Source organism: Acartia tonsa, chromosome 7 (assembly GCF_053477335.1).
Source record: "Acartia tonsa isolate MP-2025a chromosome 7, ASM5347733v1, whole genome shotgun sequence".
Lineage (NCBI taxonomy): Eukaryota > Metazoa > Arthropoda > Copepoda > Calanoida > Acartiidae > Acartia > Acartia tonsa.
In genome coordinates this window covers 46,808,628-46,827,578 of record NC_137266.1, presented here as the reverse complement: position 1 = coordinate 46,827,578, position 18,951 = coordinate 46,808,628, and the positions used below count along the sequence as shown (strand labels likewise).

The following is an 18,951-nucleotide window of genomic DNA, read 5'->3' as shown; positions in this document are numbered from 1 at the left end:
CAAGATCTAAAATTGGCTGATATTTGAATAAGTCATGATTAGGTTACATGTTTTATTGAGAATCACTCCAAGATGGTTAACCCCAGAAAAAGTTAATACAAGTGATCGATAAACAAACACAGAAAATCGTCCTATTTAAGAGGAACGAGATTAATCAACAACCAACAGACCACAAACCTTTATTCATAAAGTTAAAACTGTTTATGAACCAAGGTATTCCAATTAACGCACCAGAGCGGCAAAGCAGCAATAGGCACCAATTTAACGTCTCTTTTTTGAAATTGTCCAGACTCAAACCCGACACATCTCCCGGTTTCCGACAGCAAGCCCACACATTTCAATTAACAATAACTTCCTATTAAATTTGATATTTAAATCAAAATTAACTATTTTATAAAAACACTAGACTAGTTTCTATGGAAGAAAGCACAAAGTGAAAAGTCTATTTGAACTATGGTTACTAAAATATACAACAATAATTAATACAAGCATTACTGCACTTTATACTCTAAGCCTTTTAAATAGCGAAGCCAATATAAATTTAATCCTGTCTGTCTGTACGTCCATGTTCTATTATATTTAAACTATGGTTACTAAAATATACAACAATAATTAATACCAGCAGTTCTGCACTTTGGACTCTAAGCCTTTTAAAAAGCGAAGCTACTCTATATTTCATCATGTCTGTCTGTTTGTCCATGTTCTATTATAAAAAGTCTATTTGAGCTATGGTTACTAAAATATACAACAATAATTAATACTAGCAGAACTGCAATATGTACTCTTAGCCTTATTTAGTAGCGGAGCTACTTTATTTTACATCTTGTCTGTCTGTACGTCCATGTTCTATTGTTAAAAGTATATTTAAACTATGGTTACTAAAATATACAACAATAATTAATACAAGCAATATCACATTTTGGACTCTAAGCCTTTTAGTAGCGAAGCTACTATATATTTTATTCTGTCTGTACGTCCATGTTCTATTGTGAAAAGTGTATTTAAACTATCATTACTAAAATATACAACAATAATTAATACCAGCAGTTCTGCACTTTGTAATCTAAGCCTTTTTGAATAGCGGAGCTACTATATATTTTATTCTGTCTGTCTGTACGTCCATGTTCTATTATGAAAAGTGTATTTAAACTATGGTTACTAAAATATACAACAATAATTAATACTAGCAATATTGCACTTTGTACTCTAAGCCTTTTTGAATAGCGGAGCTACTCTATATTTTATTCTGTCTGTCTGGCACACTTGTTCTATTATGAAAAGTCTATTTGAGCTATGGTTACTAAAATATACAACAATAATAAATACAAGCAGTTCTGCACTTTGGACTCTAAGCCTTTTTAGTAGCGAAGCTACTCTAAATTTCATCCTGTCTGTCTGTACGTCCATGTTCTATTATGAAAAGTGTATTTAAACTATGTTTACTAAAATATACAACAAGAATTAATACTAGCAATATTGCACTTTGTACTCTAAGCCTTTTTGAATAGCGGAGCTACTCTATATTTTATTCTGTCTGTCTGTACGTCCATGTTCTATTATGAAAAGTGTATTTAAACTATGTTTTTTAAAAAAATTACAACAAGAATTAATACTAGCAATATTGCACTTTGTACTCTAAGCCTTTTTGAATAGCGGAGCTACTCTATATTTTATTCTGTCTGTCTGTACGTCCATGTTCTATTATGAAAAGTGTATTTAAACTATGTTTTTTAAAAAAATTACAACAAGAATTAATACTAGCAATATTGCACTTTGTACTCTAAGCCTTTTTGAATAGCGGAGCTACTATATATTTTATTCTGTCTGTCTGTACGTCCATGTTCTATTATAAAAGGTCTATTTGAGCTATGGTTACTAAAATATACAACAATAATTAATACAAGCAATATTTCACTAAATACTCTAAGCCTTTATAGTAGCAAAGCTACTCTATATTTCATCCTGTATGTCTGTACGTCCGCCAGTCAATAAATCTATGGGGGAAATGTGACTTTATGCAAGATAGACGGCTGAATTGTTTTGTGATGATTCCTTATACGAATGAGCATACAGAATGAATGTTGCCATCCTTGATCTATTATGAAAATGGATACTAAAATATACAGCAATAGGTGATACTTTTAATATTAGACTTATAGCTACATACCTACTTTTTTGACGAAGTTTAATAATAAAATAAACTAGGATAATCAATATTTAAAATTTGATATAAATTAATTACCCGTTGATATAAAGACAGATTGACACATACACAAACAATTAATTAAAGAAAAGAATAGAGGGGCATTAGCTTATAAAAGGATGAAAATATTACCTTTTGAATGAATATTAAAGAGACCACGATTTTGATTATTTAAATACGTTTTATATGTTTTAATTAGACAATAATAGAATATTAAGATTGTGAACATTAACTTTAGCTAATGCGACATTAAACTTTGTTCTAAAAGAATGCTTTAAGGAGTCTGAAAGTATAATAAGTCAGTAATAATTAAATATCATACAATCCTTAAAAGCATAAAGATCACAAAGTAAATTACTAATCACAATTTTTAATAGAAATATATTGCAATTTAGCTAACAGTGTTCACATTGGAGGTCAGATATCAATTGACAGTAATCAAATGTAAACAAAGATCAGCTGATTATAAGCATGGTACAGCTGGTGTGGGATTGCTGCGAAACGCATAATGTCGTCTTCTTGTGTGGAAATATATCATAAATCATTAATTTAAACAAATATAATTTTGTTACATAGCTATATGTAATTATGCAAACACAGCGAAGGGACTTTGTCCCGATTTTGTATTAGTCTAATCAGTTAATAGAGTTTGAAATATAATCACAGCTGAGGCACCACAAAAGAACAAAAAGAAGTTTGCTAGCAGTCGAAAAGGGTGTTCACTTATAAAGGGTTAAAAGGGTTGCTTATAAATATCAAATGACGTTTTCAAAATTCAAATGAAATACTAGAGATTTGTAAACATAGAAATCCTACAATATATTAGATTCTATGTAAAATCCTTTTTAAAAACGAAGCTTTTCTTTTAAAAGGGCCGGTCCGTAACGGATAGCTATTTTCGTTAATGTAGGCATGTTAGAATTGTCCTATTGATTTTAAACTTTGAATGGTAATTGCTGTAGGTATAATTTAGAGAGTGTAGCAATTCTATAATCGTTACCATAATGCCTGTACGTCTATTTAAAACATGTTGATTTATCTTTAAAAAGCATTGTTTATGTTATATGATTATCCTATTCATCTGATTTTTGGTATACTGATTCCTAGGACAACAAAGTACAATATTATTAACTGCATTCAAGCAAATTTGCAACATTAATACAATTTTGTTTAGACCTATTAACTTACACATTCTTCTTATTCAGTTCAATATGTTCGTTTGTCCAAACATTTCAAAGCTTCGATTTTATGGATGTTGCCATCCTAGTTATCACTCAATTCAAATGTAAATTTCTACTTGATTTCTTCTATAAGTTTCGCATCTTCTTTATAATCAAAGTATTAAACTTTACGTCCCCTGGTAAATAAATACTTAAGTACAAACCAACAGACAAAATGGACTATTAGAAGAGCTTCACTTCTATAAAAAAATTTAAATTAAATATAATTTTAAACATATATTATAGGTACCATAATAATATATTTATTACAAAATAATAAGTAATTTGAGATATGTAATCAATAGTAAAAAACAAAAATTTAGATTTATATAAAAAATGATAAATTATTATATTTATAGTAAGATAAAGAAAAAAATGTATGTAATTTTTTTATTTTATTATTTTCAAATAAGTTATTTCTTTTTAGCCAGACGTACGGACTTACAGAAACAATTTTTTACATACAGCTACGCTACTATGTATGTACAGTCAAAACTCTGAGAGAGAGGGGACAATGGGCTGTTTATTACACTAGTCCAAAAAGTTTTAAAATAACGTTTACTTGTTGGTTTGCTTAAAAATTTTTGGGGAAATTTGATTCGTTGATTCATTAGGTTAAGTGTTCAAACGTCTCAACCGCCAATTTTAATCCAAAGAAGGGGTAATTTTGTGTATTCACAGGGATGTACATAAATTTATCGGCCATTGTCTTATCCCTTCAGATCCTTATCAAGACTTCTTCTTTCTTAGAGTGCTAAAAATTGATTGGATTGGCTTGGAGCTCTTCTGTGACCCGGTGGACTGAATTGAACCTTTCCGAAGCTCTGAGAAATCACATATCTAAATATAATAACAAACAATAGTATGTAAAAGTTAATATTGTTTTAAATCTAATTTTGCAACATTTAAAAAATTTTCATCAATGCTAACCCGAGAATGACATAAATAATCCATATAAGGTTTTTTTAGAGGAATAGGCCCATTTTGATTGTAATTTGTAGATTAGTTCAATGATTGCTAAGTAAGGTTTTAGGCTATTTTCCTGAAAAATATTTCATCAAATGTAAAATTACTTACTGAAGATCTATTTGACTTTGCAAAGTTATTCTTTTCCTCAGCCAAAGCTTTTCTTTGGATCTCTAGGTCATTTCTTAAATCCTGAATAAATATGTTGAATCAATTGTGAAATAAAGAGTTAATACAGAATAATAAAAAAGTCACATTTGGTCAAGTGTAATTGGGTTTACAAAAAAATTTTAATATTTAAAGTTCTAAAGATATATGATAAATCAATTATTGTGAATGATGATAATTATGAGCATATTAATAAAGCTGACTATAACATATACCCCAGAATAACATTAAGAACATATATCTCTAGTCATAGACAAGACGATTTAGGGACACTAAGTAAGTTTTATTGAAGAGGTTGTGTGTGTTAAAAAAATCACGAAACCTTGAGTATAAAAGTACAATAAAACATCTCGCAACCTTATCAATAGTTTAAGAAATCTATAAATTGGAAAATTTCACTATTTTTACTTATGGACCTCACTTAAAATTAAAAAAAATTATGCTTAGATTAAGGAAGAGTTAGGTGGGAAAACAGGGGAAACACGAGTGCACACAACGTTAGAGCCCCATGAAGGGAATATATTTGTATTAATTAAATTGAAAGTTCAGAGGGTTGACTCGTAGAAATGAGTGATAGCATAATGAATTGTAATCTAAAAATAGAATGTTGCACTTTTCACACAAAATACTCTGTATAAATGTGACAGCCCCCCCTCCCGTTTTTTACGGAAATAATTTGAAATTAATCACATCCCATTATAGACAGCTTTTCCTGGATATTAAAATGAAAAAAAAAATTTAATCAAAACCTTCGGTCCCTCGGTGCTAACAAAGTTGTTATCGACAATATAATTCTTATTTTAATATTCGTGGAAAATTGTCTTTAATTCGATGCTGTACATGACTTTCAAGTATGGCGGAGAACCAGTTATAATCAAGTGGATATTAATTGGTTTTGAATCCATACTGGAATAACTATTTGTTTGTTTGTTTATTACTTCAGGTCAGGTTAGGTTAGGTTAGGTCATATTGGGCAATGAGTGGCCCTGCAGGGTTAGGGCTCTACAGGGAACAAATATAGAAAACCCCCTCATTTTAAATTTATTTTTAAAAAAGGGAGGGGGGTTATCAATGCTCAAAAGACACTTTGTGCCAAAGGACCCAGAATGTTAATCTTTACTTTAGGAATAGTTTCCTTTGTAATACAATTAAGTTTTGTATTTTCCTATTTATTTTACTAGAGTTTTCCTTCTTGTATTAAAGAATAAATATATAAATATAGATGTATAACCAGACAACTACCTGGATCCCTCTGTAGGGGACCCAATTCGTTGGATCTTTTATAGCGACTTTGCTGTGTTGATATTCCCGACGCTATATAGGTTGATTTGAAAGACCAAATTGAAAGTCGGCACATGGTCCTCTGGGGTGGGGAATACAGTTATTTAACCCCTTCTCCCTCTATTGCTTTATTTTTTTTTTTATGTTTATCATAGTATATAAAACCAGATAAAAAATTCTTGGAAAACGAAGCAATAACCTCAAACCATATCTTTATAATAAAGTAACAGGATGTCTATCTGTAAGTGTTTTTGTTTAACATTAACATTAACAAGGCATTAACATCCCAACCCCAAAGCACTAACCATACAAAAGTGCAGACAACCAACCCTTGTCTGGGAGACCTGTGCATGGTAATGACTTGTGCCTTTTTTTAGCCAAGAAATTCGTCTTACTAAGTATGGACTAATTATTACAACATGAGGCATCAAATAAAAACTAGTCACCTTATTGACATTATATGTTTGAATTGGGACACAAAGAAGTCAAAGCTTTTTGTTGCTTGGGGGGCGGGGGGGGGAGGAGAAGGGTGTAACTATATAGGTTGTTGTTTAAGTTGATTTTTTTGTGGGGGGGGGGGGGGGAGAAGTAAAAAATATATGATCTTTGGAATTTTAAAATACTATAGATAGTAGTACCCCCCCTCCCCCCAAACTTCGGATGTCCTTGTATTGACTTACCTGAATATACTGCATCTGATGAATAATAATAGTCCCTTGTTCCTCATTTATTGTTTGAAGGGTTGGGGGAAGGGGGTAAAAAATATATAATCTATGTAATTTTAAAATTAGCCAGATTTGTTGGGGTACCCATTTATAACCCCCCTCCACCCCACCTTCAGAGGTTCTTGCAGGGGGGTGGGGGAGAAACTTACCTGAATATATTGCATCTGATGAATAAGAATATTTTCTTGTTCCTCTCTGTACTCCTCTCTACGAGCTACACGATTATCAACCTATAATAATGGATATATAAATACTGAATATATTGCATCTGATGAATATTAATATTCTCTTGTTCCTCCCTGTACTCTTCTCTACGCATGACACGATTATCAACCTATAATAATGGATATATAAATACTGAATATATTGCATCTGATGAATATTAATATTCTCTTATTCCTCTCTGTACTCTTCTCTACGCATGACACGATTATCAACCTATAATAATGGATATATAAATACTGAATATATTGCATCTGATGAATAAGAATATTTTCTTGTTCCTCTCTGTACTCCTCTCTACAAGCTACACGATTATCAACCTATAATAAGGGATATATAAATACTGAATATATTGCATCTGATGAATATTAATATTCTCTTGTTCCTCCCTGTACTCTTCTCTACGCATGACACGATTATCAACCTATAATAATGGATATATAAATACTGAATATATTGCATCTGATGAATATTAATATTCTCTTGTTCCTCTCTGTACTCTTCTGTATGCATGACACGATTATCAACCTATAATAATGGATATATAAATACTGAATATATTGCATCTGATGAATAATAATATTCTCTTGTTCCTCTCTGTACTCCTCTCTACGTACTACACGATTATCAACCTATAATAATGGATATATAAATACTGAATATATTGCATCTGATGAATAATAATATTCTCTTGTTCCTCTCTGTACTCCTCTCTACGTACTACACGATTATCAACCTATAATAATGGATATATAAATACTGAATATATTGCATCTGATGAATAATAATATTCTCTTGTTCCTCTCTGTACTCTTCTGTATGCATGACACGATTATCAACCTATAATAATGGATATATAAATACTGAATATATTGCATCTGATGAATATTAATATTCTCTTATTACTCTCTGTACTCCTCTCTACGTGCTACACGATTATCAACCTATAATAATGGATATTTAAATACTGAATATACTGCATCTGATGAATAATAATATTCTCTTGTTCCTCCCTTTACTCCTCTCTATGTGCTACACAATTATCAACCTATAATAATGGATATATAAATACTGAATATACTGCATCTGATGAATAATAATATTCTCTTGTTCCTCCCTGTACTCCTCTCTATGTGCTACACAATTATCAACCTATAATAATGGATATATAAATACTGAATATACTGCATCTGATGAATAATAATATTCTCTTGTTCCTCCCTGTACTCCTCTCTATGTGCTACACAATTATCAACCTATAATAATGGATATATAAATACTGAATATATTGCATCTGATGAATAATAATATTCTCTTGTTCCTCTCTGTACTCTTCTGTATGCATGACACGATTATCAACCTATAATAATGGATATATAAATACTGAATATACTGCATCTGATAAATAATAATATTCTCTTGTTCCTCTCTGTACTCTTCTCTACGCATGACACGATTATCAACCTATGATAATAGATATATATATAAATACTGAGTATACTGCATCAGATAAATAATAATATTCTCTTGTTCCTCTCTGTGAACCCGGTATTAGTGTCGGACTGATTATGACATAACAAAAAAAATTAGCCCATGAGAGGACATTATTGACTAATGGTAAAATTCATAGTGGCCTCTTATTGGCTAATTTTTTTTGTTACGTCATAATCAGTCCGACACTAATACCGAGTTCCTCTCTGTACTCTTCTCTAAACATGACACGATTATCAACCTATAATAATGGATATATAAATACTGAATATACTGCATCTGATGAATAATAATATTCTCTTGTTCCTCCCTGTACTCCTCTCTACGTGCTACACGATTATCAACCTATAATAATGGATATATAAATACTGAATATATTGCATCTGATGAATAAGAATATTTTCTTGTTCCTCTTTGTACTCCTCTCTACGAGCTACACGATTATCAACCTATAATAATCCTATTATATAAAGTACTAGCGGCTGCGCCCCTAAAATCTAGGGGCTCCATATTCAAAGGGATATTGAAGGGCAAAAATAGCCTTAAACCACCTTAAGGCCTTTAAAAAGCTTCACTGTAAAGGAGAACCATCTCAGTTCAGTGGTTAGCGAGATCCTTTGCTACTGACAGAAAAAAAGCTTACTACTTTATATAATAGGATTATATAATATATAAAAACACAAGTTATATTTTTCAACATTTTATTGATACTAAATAGATCATCAGTTCCAATTAATGTGTTTAAAATAAGAGTAAAAAAGCTTTGTATCTTGAATCCTTTAAAGAGTTTCATTATATAAAGTAGAAAAGTTTTTTGACTGTAGGTTATGATTTCAATGACTACTGAGCCGATTAAGTTCTCCTTTTTATGGAAGCTTCTTAGCGGTCCCGGGATGGTTTAGGCTATTTCATATTCATATCTAAGTTTGGTTTTATGCTGTTTCTTTATTTTCCTTGCTCCTAAGAATAGAGAACTTCTAGATGCTAGGGGCGCATCTGCTAGTAAATATATATTTACTTAGATGTTGCACCAGATTTTCATGTACTCTAATAAAGTGATACTCCAAGCTGGCTAAAATAAACTCCATCCTCCCCCTTTAGTCCAACCCCTCTTGGAATGGTTTTAAGCTTCTAACCTATCAGCCCCTTAAAATATAGAGTCCTTAGATGCCAGGGGCGGATCCGCTTAGTTTTAAATTAATGCATTTTACAATAAAGTTATCTACGTAAAATTAATATAAACTTAACTTTAATTAAAAATATAAAATAAATAGATACTCTATAATTCATTATATCTTTATAAAACATTATCATCATTATCTAATATACATATGTATAAGAAAGATGATGTTTGTCTGTCTATTTGTCAGTGATCACCAAAGGATCTTGCTAACAGCTGATCCGTTTTGGTTCTACTTTAAAGAGACGCTCATAATAGTTGCAGATATGATTTCTAACTATTTTTGGGGAGGATACAACCACCCTGCAAAGAGAAATCGTCCCTTGAAAAAAAGTTTTATTCTTTTTAAAATTATAATTAAAAGTAGAGGGCCGCCTTCTCCTCCCCCTCCCCCCTATTTCAAGTGTTCCCAGAGACCTATAGTGGCGTACCACCTATTATACATTAAAGTAATTAGTAGCATGATTGTGTTTTTTCTTTAATGTATAATATGTTCGTGTCTTTGGGTAAATATCACAATATTAATAATCATTCCCAAAGAAATAAAAAAAGTCTTCGCGGTTTAGTAGGTATTTGTTCTTGTTTTACATTGTATCCTATTCCATTGTTCCAATATAAAGACGTCAACGGTTTAATATAAAGAGTTGATTGTTAATAAGAAAAGATATAAGGCTTCTGAAGTATATGAATAAGAAACCTTTTTCTTTGAATTAATTGCACATTTTATTGACTTTTATTAATGTATTTTTAATATTGATGTCATGCGCCTACAATAGCAGTAAAAGCTAGCAGTTTTTTTGATTTAAAGGCCATTATTTCATCAAACTAACTCGATTAAGTGACCCTTTTTATAAATGCTTTATATGGTCCTTATCTTATTCTTAAATAATCCTCGGGGCTTTATTAAAGTAGATTTTATGATCGCGGGGGGGGGGGGGGTCAGGGTTCAAATACCTCTTTTAAGACGCGCCTCTATCATGTTTTTAAAGAAAATTTATGCTCAAAACGTAGGTCTTTGAATGTCCTGTTTTACTATTTGTTCTTAAGATTATTTAATACCCAACAGAAAACCAACTCTTTGATTGCATAACTTCCAACTATGCATTGTAAGGAATCTCGCCTGTCTAAAAGCCAAGGCATTGACTTATGGTAAATTGTATTCTGGCCTATCATTGTTTTGGACATTCTAGCAACATTTTTAAAGTTTCTAGTATGATGCGTTGCGGAACAAACTCGAACCCGATAACCTCCACGACTACAAGCGGGTTCGGTAACATTTACACTATTGCCGCGGGTTCTTTTGAATATAAGTCCATATGGTACTACGTCAAACACTAGATACGTAAAATAGTAGATGCGACAAACGCTAGACAGACAAACAGTAGATGCGTCAAACGCTAGACAGACAAACAATAGATGCGTCAAACACTATGCTACGACAAACAGTAGAATTTTCAATTTCGCGACAAACAGTAGAATTTTTAAAGTGCGACAAACACTAGAAGCGACATACGCTAGAATTTAAACTTAAAAAAATAATCAAAGATTTTTTCGTTCATAAATACTAAATTTATATTACTATCAATGCAGGGATCTAAAGGGGTAAGATAATGGCCGAAAATGTACATCCCCTATAGCAAAAAATTAGTTGTTAAAACGTTTGAACACTCAACTTATTAAACCAACCAATCAAATTCATTAAAGTGCCAAAAGTTGCTTAGCCAACGAATAATAAAACTTTCTTATAAAACTTTTGACTCCCCCCCCCCCATCAACCTCATATTTTATTTTAGAATATTTTACAATATTATTTTATTCCGGGGGTTGGGGGTAATTTCTTCTAGGGGCGGAATATCTGGGGAGGGTGGTGGTACCCTCCCTTAAAATAGTTATAATCCTTCCCAGGACCTATGAGAAGCTACCCTGTTAAGGAGAATCCGATCGGTTCAGCATTTAGCGAGATCCTTTGGTATAGACAAACAAACATCCTTTTACTTTTTTATAAGGATTAATTATAGCGTTTGTCGTATCTATTGTTTGTCGCATTTAGAAAAAATCTAGCGTTTGTCATATTCTAGCGTTTGTCGCATTCTAGCGTTTGTCGTATCTAGCGTATGTCGTGTCTAGGGTTTGTCTGTCTACTGTTTGTCTGTCTAGCGTTTGTCGCATCTACTGTTTGACGTATCTAGGGTTTGACGTAGTACCGTCCATATCTCTGTTTGTTGAGAGTTTCATAAAACAAATAACTTTAATTAATTAACTACAACAATTATTTTAAAAAAAATATTTAAACTTACAATGTTTAAAAATGTGTTTAAATATTCTGTTTTATAAGCAGTGTATTCATTAGTAAATTGTTTAAATATTAGAGTAAAACACTAGAGGGAGAAGGGGTTAAATAACTGTGTCTCCCCATCGCAACCGTCTGTGCAACCTTTCTATTGAGCATTTCAATCGACCAAGTACCAGAAAATGTTTTATAAGCGAATGAAAGAGGTCTTTGAAAAAGGAGGGGAGGTAGTTGTCTGTATATACAACATCTGTAGTATAGATTTGATGTTTTAATAAATAAAATTGATTTTACCACATTTTTTTGGTAATATAATTAAATATATCCAATCCTCATTTTATAGTTTTTTTTTATCTTCAATATCACCTAGACGATCTTTTTTGACAAACCCTAACCGCTTTAAGAATGTTATAAAAAAGAGCTTTAATATTTCATATTTATATAGTCTGTTTAAAGCAAACTTTCTTAGCGAATGTTTGACCTAATAAGTTCTGCTATTTAGGAAGTATATTTTAAAAGAAGTTTATGCATTATTAACTTTTAATATATGCATCAGTAGCAGCTACGCTCCTCGAATCTAGGGTGCCCTTTCTTAAACACAGCCTTGGGACCTATGTGAACAGGTACAGCGGTTATCGAGATCATAAGCTTCAGACGAACAGATAGAAAGACAGACATTGTTCTACTTTGTATTAATGATTATGTATAAATGCACAAAGTGAATTTTAGAAAATTTTCACCTTTGCTTCAAGTATTTTGTCCATCTCTTGTTGCAGATGTTCTAGCCTTTCCAATCCTTTCTCACTTTCTTCCAGTATCTAAAAATAACAAAAATCACCACGAAACCTTTTTTGCATAGAATTTTTAATTATGGTAGCCTGACCGACAGACCGACGGATTATGTAAACCATTGATGAATTCTTTAAAAACAGCCGAGAAATCTTAATCATCTTAATTTGCAAAAGGGGTAATTTTGTTTATAATCACCAGGGATGTTAATTAATTTATTTTCCAATATAGTCTTATTCCTCAAGAATAACATCTCTGAGCTGGATCTTTAAATCATTTTAGTGGTGAACCAGATCGGGGTGAGCCAATTTTCCACCAATGAGAGCGCAGCATTTTATGAAATGCCGCGCTGTGATTGGCCTGAAATTCGGCTCACCCCGATCTGGCTAACCACTAAAATGATATAAAGATCCAGCTCTGATAGCACGAATCGTACCTTATAATATCGAAATGAATGAAATAAAATTTTTGATCAAAATCACGCGCTAATTGATTAATTACGTGATCATATGAAGAGTATATTTTGATTAAAAGATACAAATTTGGTCGAAAATAATTTCTTGCTAAGAACTGTTTTGATTCAATAAAAAAATCATGGATTTTCCAATGAAGTGAAACTTGTAGCGGTCTAAAATAACGATCTAACCTATCACATCCCTTTACCCAATCCCTTCCTACTGGATGAACAAATTGACCAATACATGAAGGGGAAATAGGAACCTAAATTGACGACAATTTCCCCCTGTCATAATATCCATTTTATATATTCTACACCCATTCATATTAATAAAGCTGGTTATGATTTTTTTTAAATTCGTAAATTATCAAAAGAATTCTTTTTTAGAGAATAACTATAAGTAAATGCTAAAATTAGGTAAATTATTACGATGTTTAATGAACAATAAAGTTATCTTTTATTTTGGATTTTGGAAGAATTTAGATTTTGAAAAGAAAGAAGTTTGTCAAATGCCTTTGTTAGGTCTAAAAGCCATTATATAATCGTTTAGATAGTACGTCTTTTTATTGAATAAATATTATATTCAAAATATATATCCAAATATATATAGCAGAGCTAAGCTACAATAAAATTCCAAATATTCGTTTGTTTCTCTTCTAAAAAACTGGGAGTTAAAATCATGAAATTAAGGCCTATACATTAATTTCATTTGTCTGTCTATCTATTTAATGTAGTTTTAAGTAAGATTTCAATATTAGTTTTACTTATTTATATAATTTGCAAGAAGCAGCTTATAGTGTCTCCAAAAAAAAAAGGACAAATGTTACAATGTCTGGCTAAACTACCACATTTGACGTCATATAAAAAGTGAATATGACGTCAATCAGCATAGTTTAGCCACACGTTGGAATATTTGTTCACTTTTTTGGAGACTCTGCCACGATTTGCAATATATGCATGTTTTTTATAATACATTGAATCTACCTAAAAATGTAATATATATTGTAACTATTGGCTTTACCCCTAGCCTCTAGGGGCTGTGTCCCAAGAGATATAATTACATCTTTTATTACCTGGAGATTCCACCACTGGCACTACTATTTCAAATAATTAAAAAAAAAATGGTGGGGGGATTTTTTGTTTTTGGGGGGGTTGAGGGTGTCCCCAAGAAAATAGCCTAAAACTACCACAGGACCAGTAGGTATATTCCCAGAAGAGTAGAATCCGATCGGTTCAGTGGTTATCGAGATCTTAAGGGAAAGACGGACAGACAGACGGACGGACGGACAGACATCATTCTACTTTGTTTTATAAATAAGCATATTAGACGAAGAGAACTTAATTGAATGTTTTAAATAGATAATCAGTCTTATAGAGTAGATTTGTTGTTAGAATCCATCTGTTTGAATTACCTGGATAATATAGGAAAAGTTTCAACTTTATTATTTACTTTGCCTTGAATTTCAAACTTTAAACTTTCTCCTCTCTCACTCTCTCTGTCTGTCTCTCTGACACTTTCTCCCTCTTTTCTTCTCTTTAACTTTTTTCTCTCTCACTTTCTCTTTTTCTCTCCCTCCCTCCCTCCATCTCTCTCTCTCTCTCTCTCTCTCTCTCTCTCTCTCTCTCTCTCTCTCTCTATCTCTTTCTCTCTCTCTCTCTCTCTCTCTCTCTCTCTCTCTCTCTCTCTCTCTCTCTCTCTCTCTCTCTCTCTCTCTCTCTCGTCTCTCTCTCTCTGTCTCTCTCTCTCTCTCTGTCTTAATCTTTCTTTCTCTCTCTCTCTCTCTCGCTCTCTCTGTCTCTCTCTGTCTCTCTCTCTCTCTCTCTGTCTCTCTCTCTCTGTCTCTCTCTCTCTCTCTGTCTCTGTCTCTTTGTCTCTCTCTCACTTTCTCTATCTCCCTTTCTCTCTATCTCTTCTCCCTTTTATCTCTCTCTCTTTATTTTTCTATCTATCTATCTTTATCTCTCTTTCTCTTTTCTCTATAATATTTATATAGATGTATAGACCTACTAGGATTGGTGCTCAATTATTGTCTATTGTAGGTGTTTTTTTTATATTTTGACAAATTGAGTTTTTCACTCTTTTTGCAGTAACTATGGGCATTATTAATTGCCTTTTTGTAGTTGCTATACCATTTATACTAGAGAATAAAGAGAAGTACAGTGTTTTTTATTTTTTCCAGTGTGGCTTCGAAACCGATTAATATCTGCTGGATTAGAATCGTTACTAAGCGATACTGGAAATTCATGTATCGTATTGAATCATATCTAGTTTTCTACAAATATAAAAATTTACAATCATAATACTGAAACCAGTTTTGTTGGCCCTTGCCTTCTAGCTTTAATCTTATAATTGTACATTTTTATTTCCAAGGAAAGCTGTTTGTAATACGATGCGATTCAGGGGCGTCCAAGCTTTTTATTTTGGGGGGGGGTAATTCGTGTTTGGGGGGGGGGGTAAAATGGCGCGCGAAGCGCGCCGCAAATTTTTTTTACCCCCCCCCCCCCAAAATTTTTACCCCGGGGGTAAAATTTGCTTGGAGGGGTAATTACCCCCCCTGAAATCTGTTGGCAGGGGTAAATTTAGTTTACCCCCCCCAAAATTTACCCCAGGGTTAAAATTTTTTGGGGGGGTTAATTTAAATTTTATTAAATATATAGTATTAAAAATGCGCGCGAAGCGCGCAAAAATTTTTTTTATTCGAGATTTTTTAATTTTAATTACCCTCCTAAATGGTTGGGGGTGCTTACGGCACCCCCAGGGTAGGGGTAAATTTTGAATGGTGGGGGGGTAATCGCCCCATTACCCCCCCCTTAGACGCCTATGATGCGATTTAAAACTATTTTTAGTTTAGTTTAAATATCTATTTACCCCTTAATATGTACTTCTAACTTTAGCATTCAACAATTCATTAATAACCCTATATTCATTTCAAACTTTAGATAAAGCAAAATACAAATGAAGAATAGTGCAACTTTGAATAATGTTTTCATCTAACATTTCTGCACTTCAAAATCCTACATATAAAATAAGTTTTCTTATACAATAAACATGTAATGTACCGATACCCTAGTTTTAAAAGCGTTCTCTAAAAGGTTGCCTTAAACATTTAGGGTAATTTTAAGTTTTTGAAGCATGCCCAATATACTGGCGCTGATTGATACAGAGAATCTTCATTAAAAAATTAAGGTTAAATTGCAGTCGAGAATGTCAAATTTACCCAATAGCGTTACAAACGGATTGACGGACGAACAGGCAAAGTGAATTATAGAGCAGCATCGCTACTAAAAAGACCTACCTTACTATAACCCGAGGCTTCTAGAAATTTTTGTCTAAAATTCTCGTAGATTTTGTCATTGGTTTGGCTAATCAACTTCACAGTGTCAGTCACAAATAACATTGTTCTAAAATAAATATATTTACAAAAGCGAAGCTTTTCTATTATTAGGGTCTGTTCGTCTGAACGAAACATATAGCTCTTACTGCTTGTTTAGGCATGTTAGAATTGTCCCATTTATTTAATTGATTCCTATAACAGTTGGGTACGATTTAACCAATAAAAAAAGCAAAAACAAAAAGTACGCATTTATCCATATTATATAAATGAACTAAATGTACCTATAGTATAATATACGTAATTTATATAAAATAAATGATTAATGAATTATAACATATAAATCATATAAAATTTATCATGAAAGATTTGACAAGGATAGTTTAGTCCATAGCATTTTGGTTATTTGTAACAGAAAAGTAAAACAGGGAATTTTTTGTGCTTTTTCTATTAAAGAAATAGTTTTTGTTTTGATTAAAGCTTAAGATTACAAAAAAAGTGGTACTAATTTTCAGAGAAGCGTAACATAGGTCATATTTTAAGACTATTTCATTTTTAAAAATGTATATAAGCCTTGGATGGTTACAGGGTTTTATTATGCTCCTTAGAATACAGATCCAGCAGATGCTAGGGGCGAAGCAGCTAGTACTAATTATAGAGTAGCTGTATACTTAAATAATGGATCATATGTTACTGTAAAATCTTAAAAATCATTTACAGTATTACATAGATACAAGTGGAAAATACAGAAGCAATTTATGTTTTTTTTTTTTTGGGGGGGGGGAATCTATACAAGAATTTTTATTTGTTTTTATTATAATGATTTTACTCTTAGTCTATAATATAAAGTAGTAGTTTTTTTTGTCTGTATCTTAAGATTTCAATAACTACTAAACTAATTAAATTCTCCAATTTAAGGAATCTTCACATAGGTCCCAGGATGGTTTTAGGCCATTTTTATAGGGTTAAGTCATAGGATGTTTTTATGCTATTTTTATGTTCTTCCCTACTCCTTTGAATACAGAGCCTCTAGATGCTAGGGGCACATGCGCTAGTTAAAAATATAGTGATTTTGTAAAATATTTTCCAGTATGGCTTCGAAACCGATTAATAACCGCTAGATTAGAAATTATTTCACCCTTACCGTAAAATCATGTGTAGTATCGTATATCAGACACTTTTCTACAAATATTAAAATAACACTACTGGTTTTAATCTTTTACTTTTTTATTTTAGTATCAGCGGAAAGCTGTCTATAATAAATAATACGATAAATTTTTATTTGAACTAAGTTAAATTTGCTATGTAAAAACTTAAAAATTTGCTGTTTTAATAATCATCCTAATTTATTTGATCTAAATCATGAAATCTATATATTTCTAATCATCTTGATATTAAATTATTTTTATTTCAATATGTCAAATATATATCAGCTTTATGATTTTACATCGTACAAGTCTTCTAGGGGAAGGGCGGCGAGGCCTTTAGAATAGTCTAAAACCAGCCCAAGATATTTATAAAGCTTCACTGAAAAGTAAAATCATTTTGGACCAAAAGTGTTTTGGCTTCAGACAAAATAACCAATTACTACCTATATTATAGGACTAGTCGCTTCGACCCAAGCTTATAAGCGGGAAAAGTAAAGAAAATAGCTCAAAACCACCCCAAGACATTTATAAAGCTTCAATAAAAAGTAAAACCGATTAATAACTTATGTGCAACAGTTTGGACTAGTATTTTTCAAGATTTTTAGCTAAAACAAATAACTCTACTGCACATTTAAATATGATTGAATATGTAGTCAGTTTTAAAAATAACTATCCTTATACTAAAGTAACAGGATGTCTTTTTGTGTTTCTGTGTGTTTGTACCAAAGGATCTCGTTAACCGCTGAACCGATCGGGTTCTACTTAACAGGGTAGCTTCTCATAGTTTCCGGGAAGGTTTATAACTATTTTCTGGACATTCCCAACCTCCCCAAAAAATGAAAAATACCCCCCCCCTTAAAACAAAAAAAATTTCAACCTTCCAAAATTTTTTTATACTTTAAAAAAAATCTAAAATAAGAAATTGGGTTATCAAATTCGACTTCCCCTCCTCAAGTGCCCCTATAGGCCTCTAGGGCCGTAGCCGCTAGTTTATATTAAAGTTATTTAAAAATTCTAGTTACCTCAGTTTTTGAAAATCACTATACTCCTGAAAAATGAAGGTATTATGATGATGTGTGTAAGAAAAATTCATTCATTCATAAGTAAATAGCACAATAATATGTTGATAGGAACCGGTTCTCATCCATACTAAAAAACGATGTCTTGCATCGTATTATATCCAGCTTTCTACGAATATAAAAATGTACAATCATAATTGTACATTCTATATCCGCGGAAAGCCGTTTATAATACGATGCGAGAAATAACTATTATGTAATAAATATCATAAAAACAAAATTAAGAATCATACGGATATGTATATTTTTGTCACAAGATCAAGAATTATTGCAAAGAAAAACAGACAAAATAAGCTATAGAGTTGATGCTCATTAAGGTGGGGGGGATTAATGTATCCATCTCGTAATCAATGATTAAATGGCACTTGCATGAATAATCCTTGGTAGGTCTATTTTCCCT

At 31.9% G+C, this 18,951-nt stretch overlaps 1 protein-coding gene across 1 annotated transcript; it reads right to left on the bottom strand.

Moving 5' to 3' along the window:
- Positions 1 to 3,651: 3,651 nt before the first annotated feature.
- Positions 3,652 to 18,518, bottom strand: LOC145324353 (uncharacterized). Its single transcript, XM_080166959.1, has 6 exons — positions 18,495 to 18,518; positions 16,289 to 16,394; positions 12,487 to 12,564; positions 6,713 to 6,793; positions 4,501 to 4,581; positions 3,652 to 4,263 (listed from the first exon to the last, which is right to left on the bottom strand). Exons 2-6 carry the CDS (start codon positions 16,388 to 16,390, stop codon positions 4,153 to 4,155), a joined length of 453 nt encoding a protein of 150 aa, XP_080023085.1. The 5' UTR covers positions 16,391 to 16,394; positions 18,495 to 18,518; the 3' UTR covers positions 3,652 to 4,152.
- Between the last annotated feature and the right edge of the window lie 433 nt (positions 18,519 to 18,951).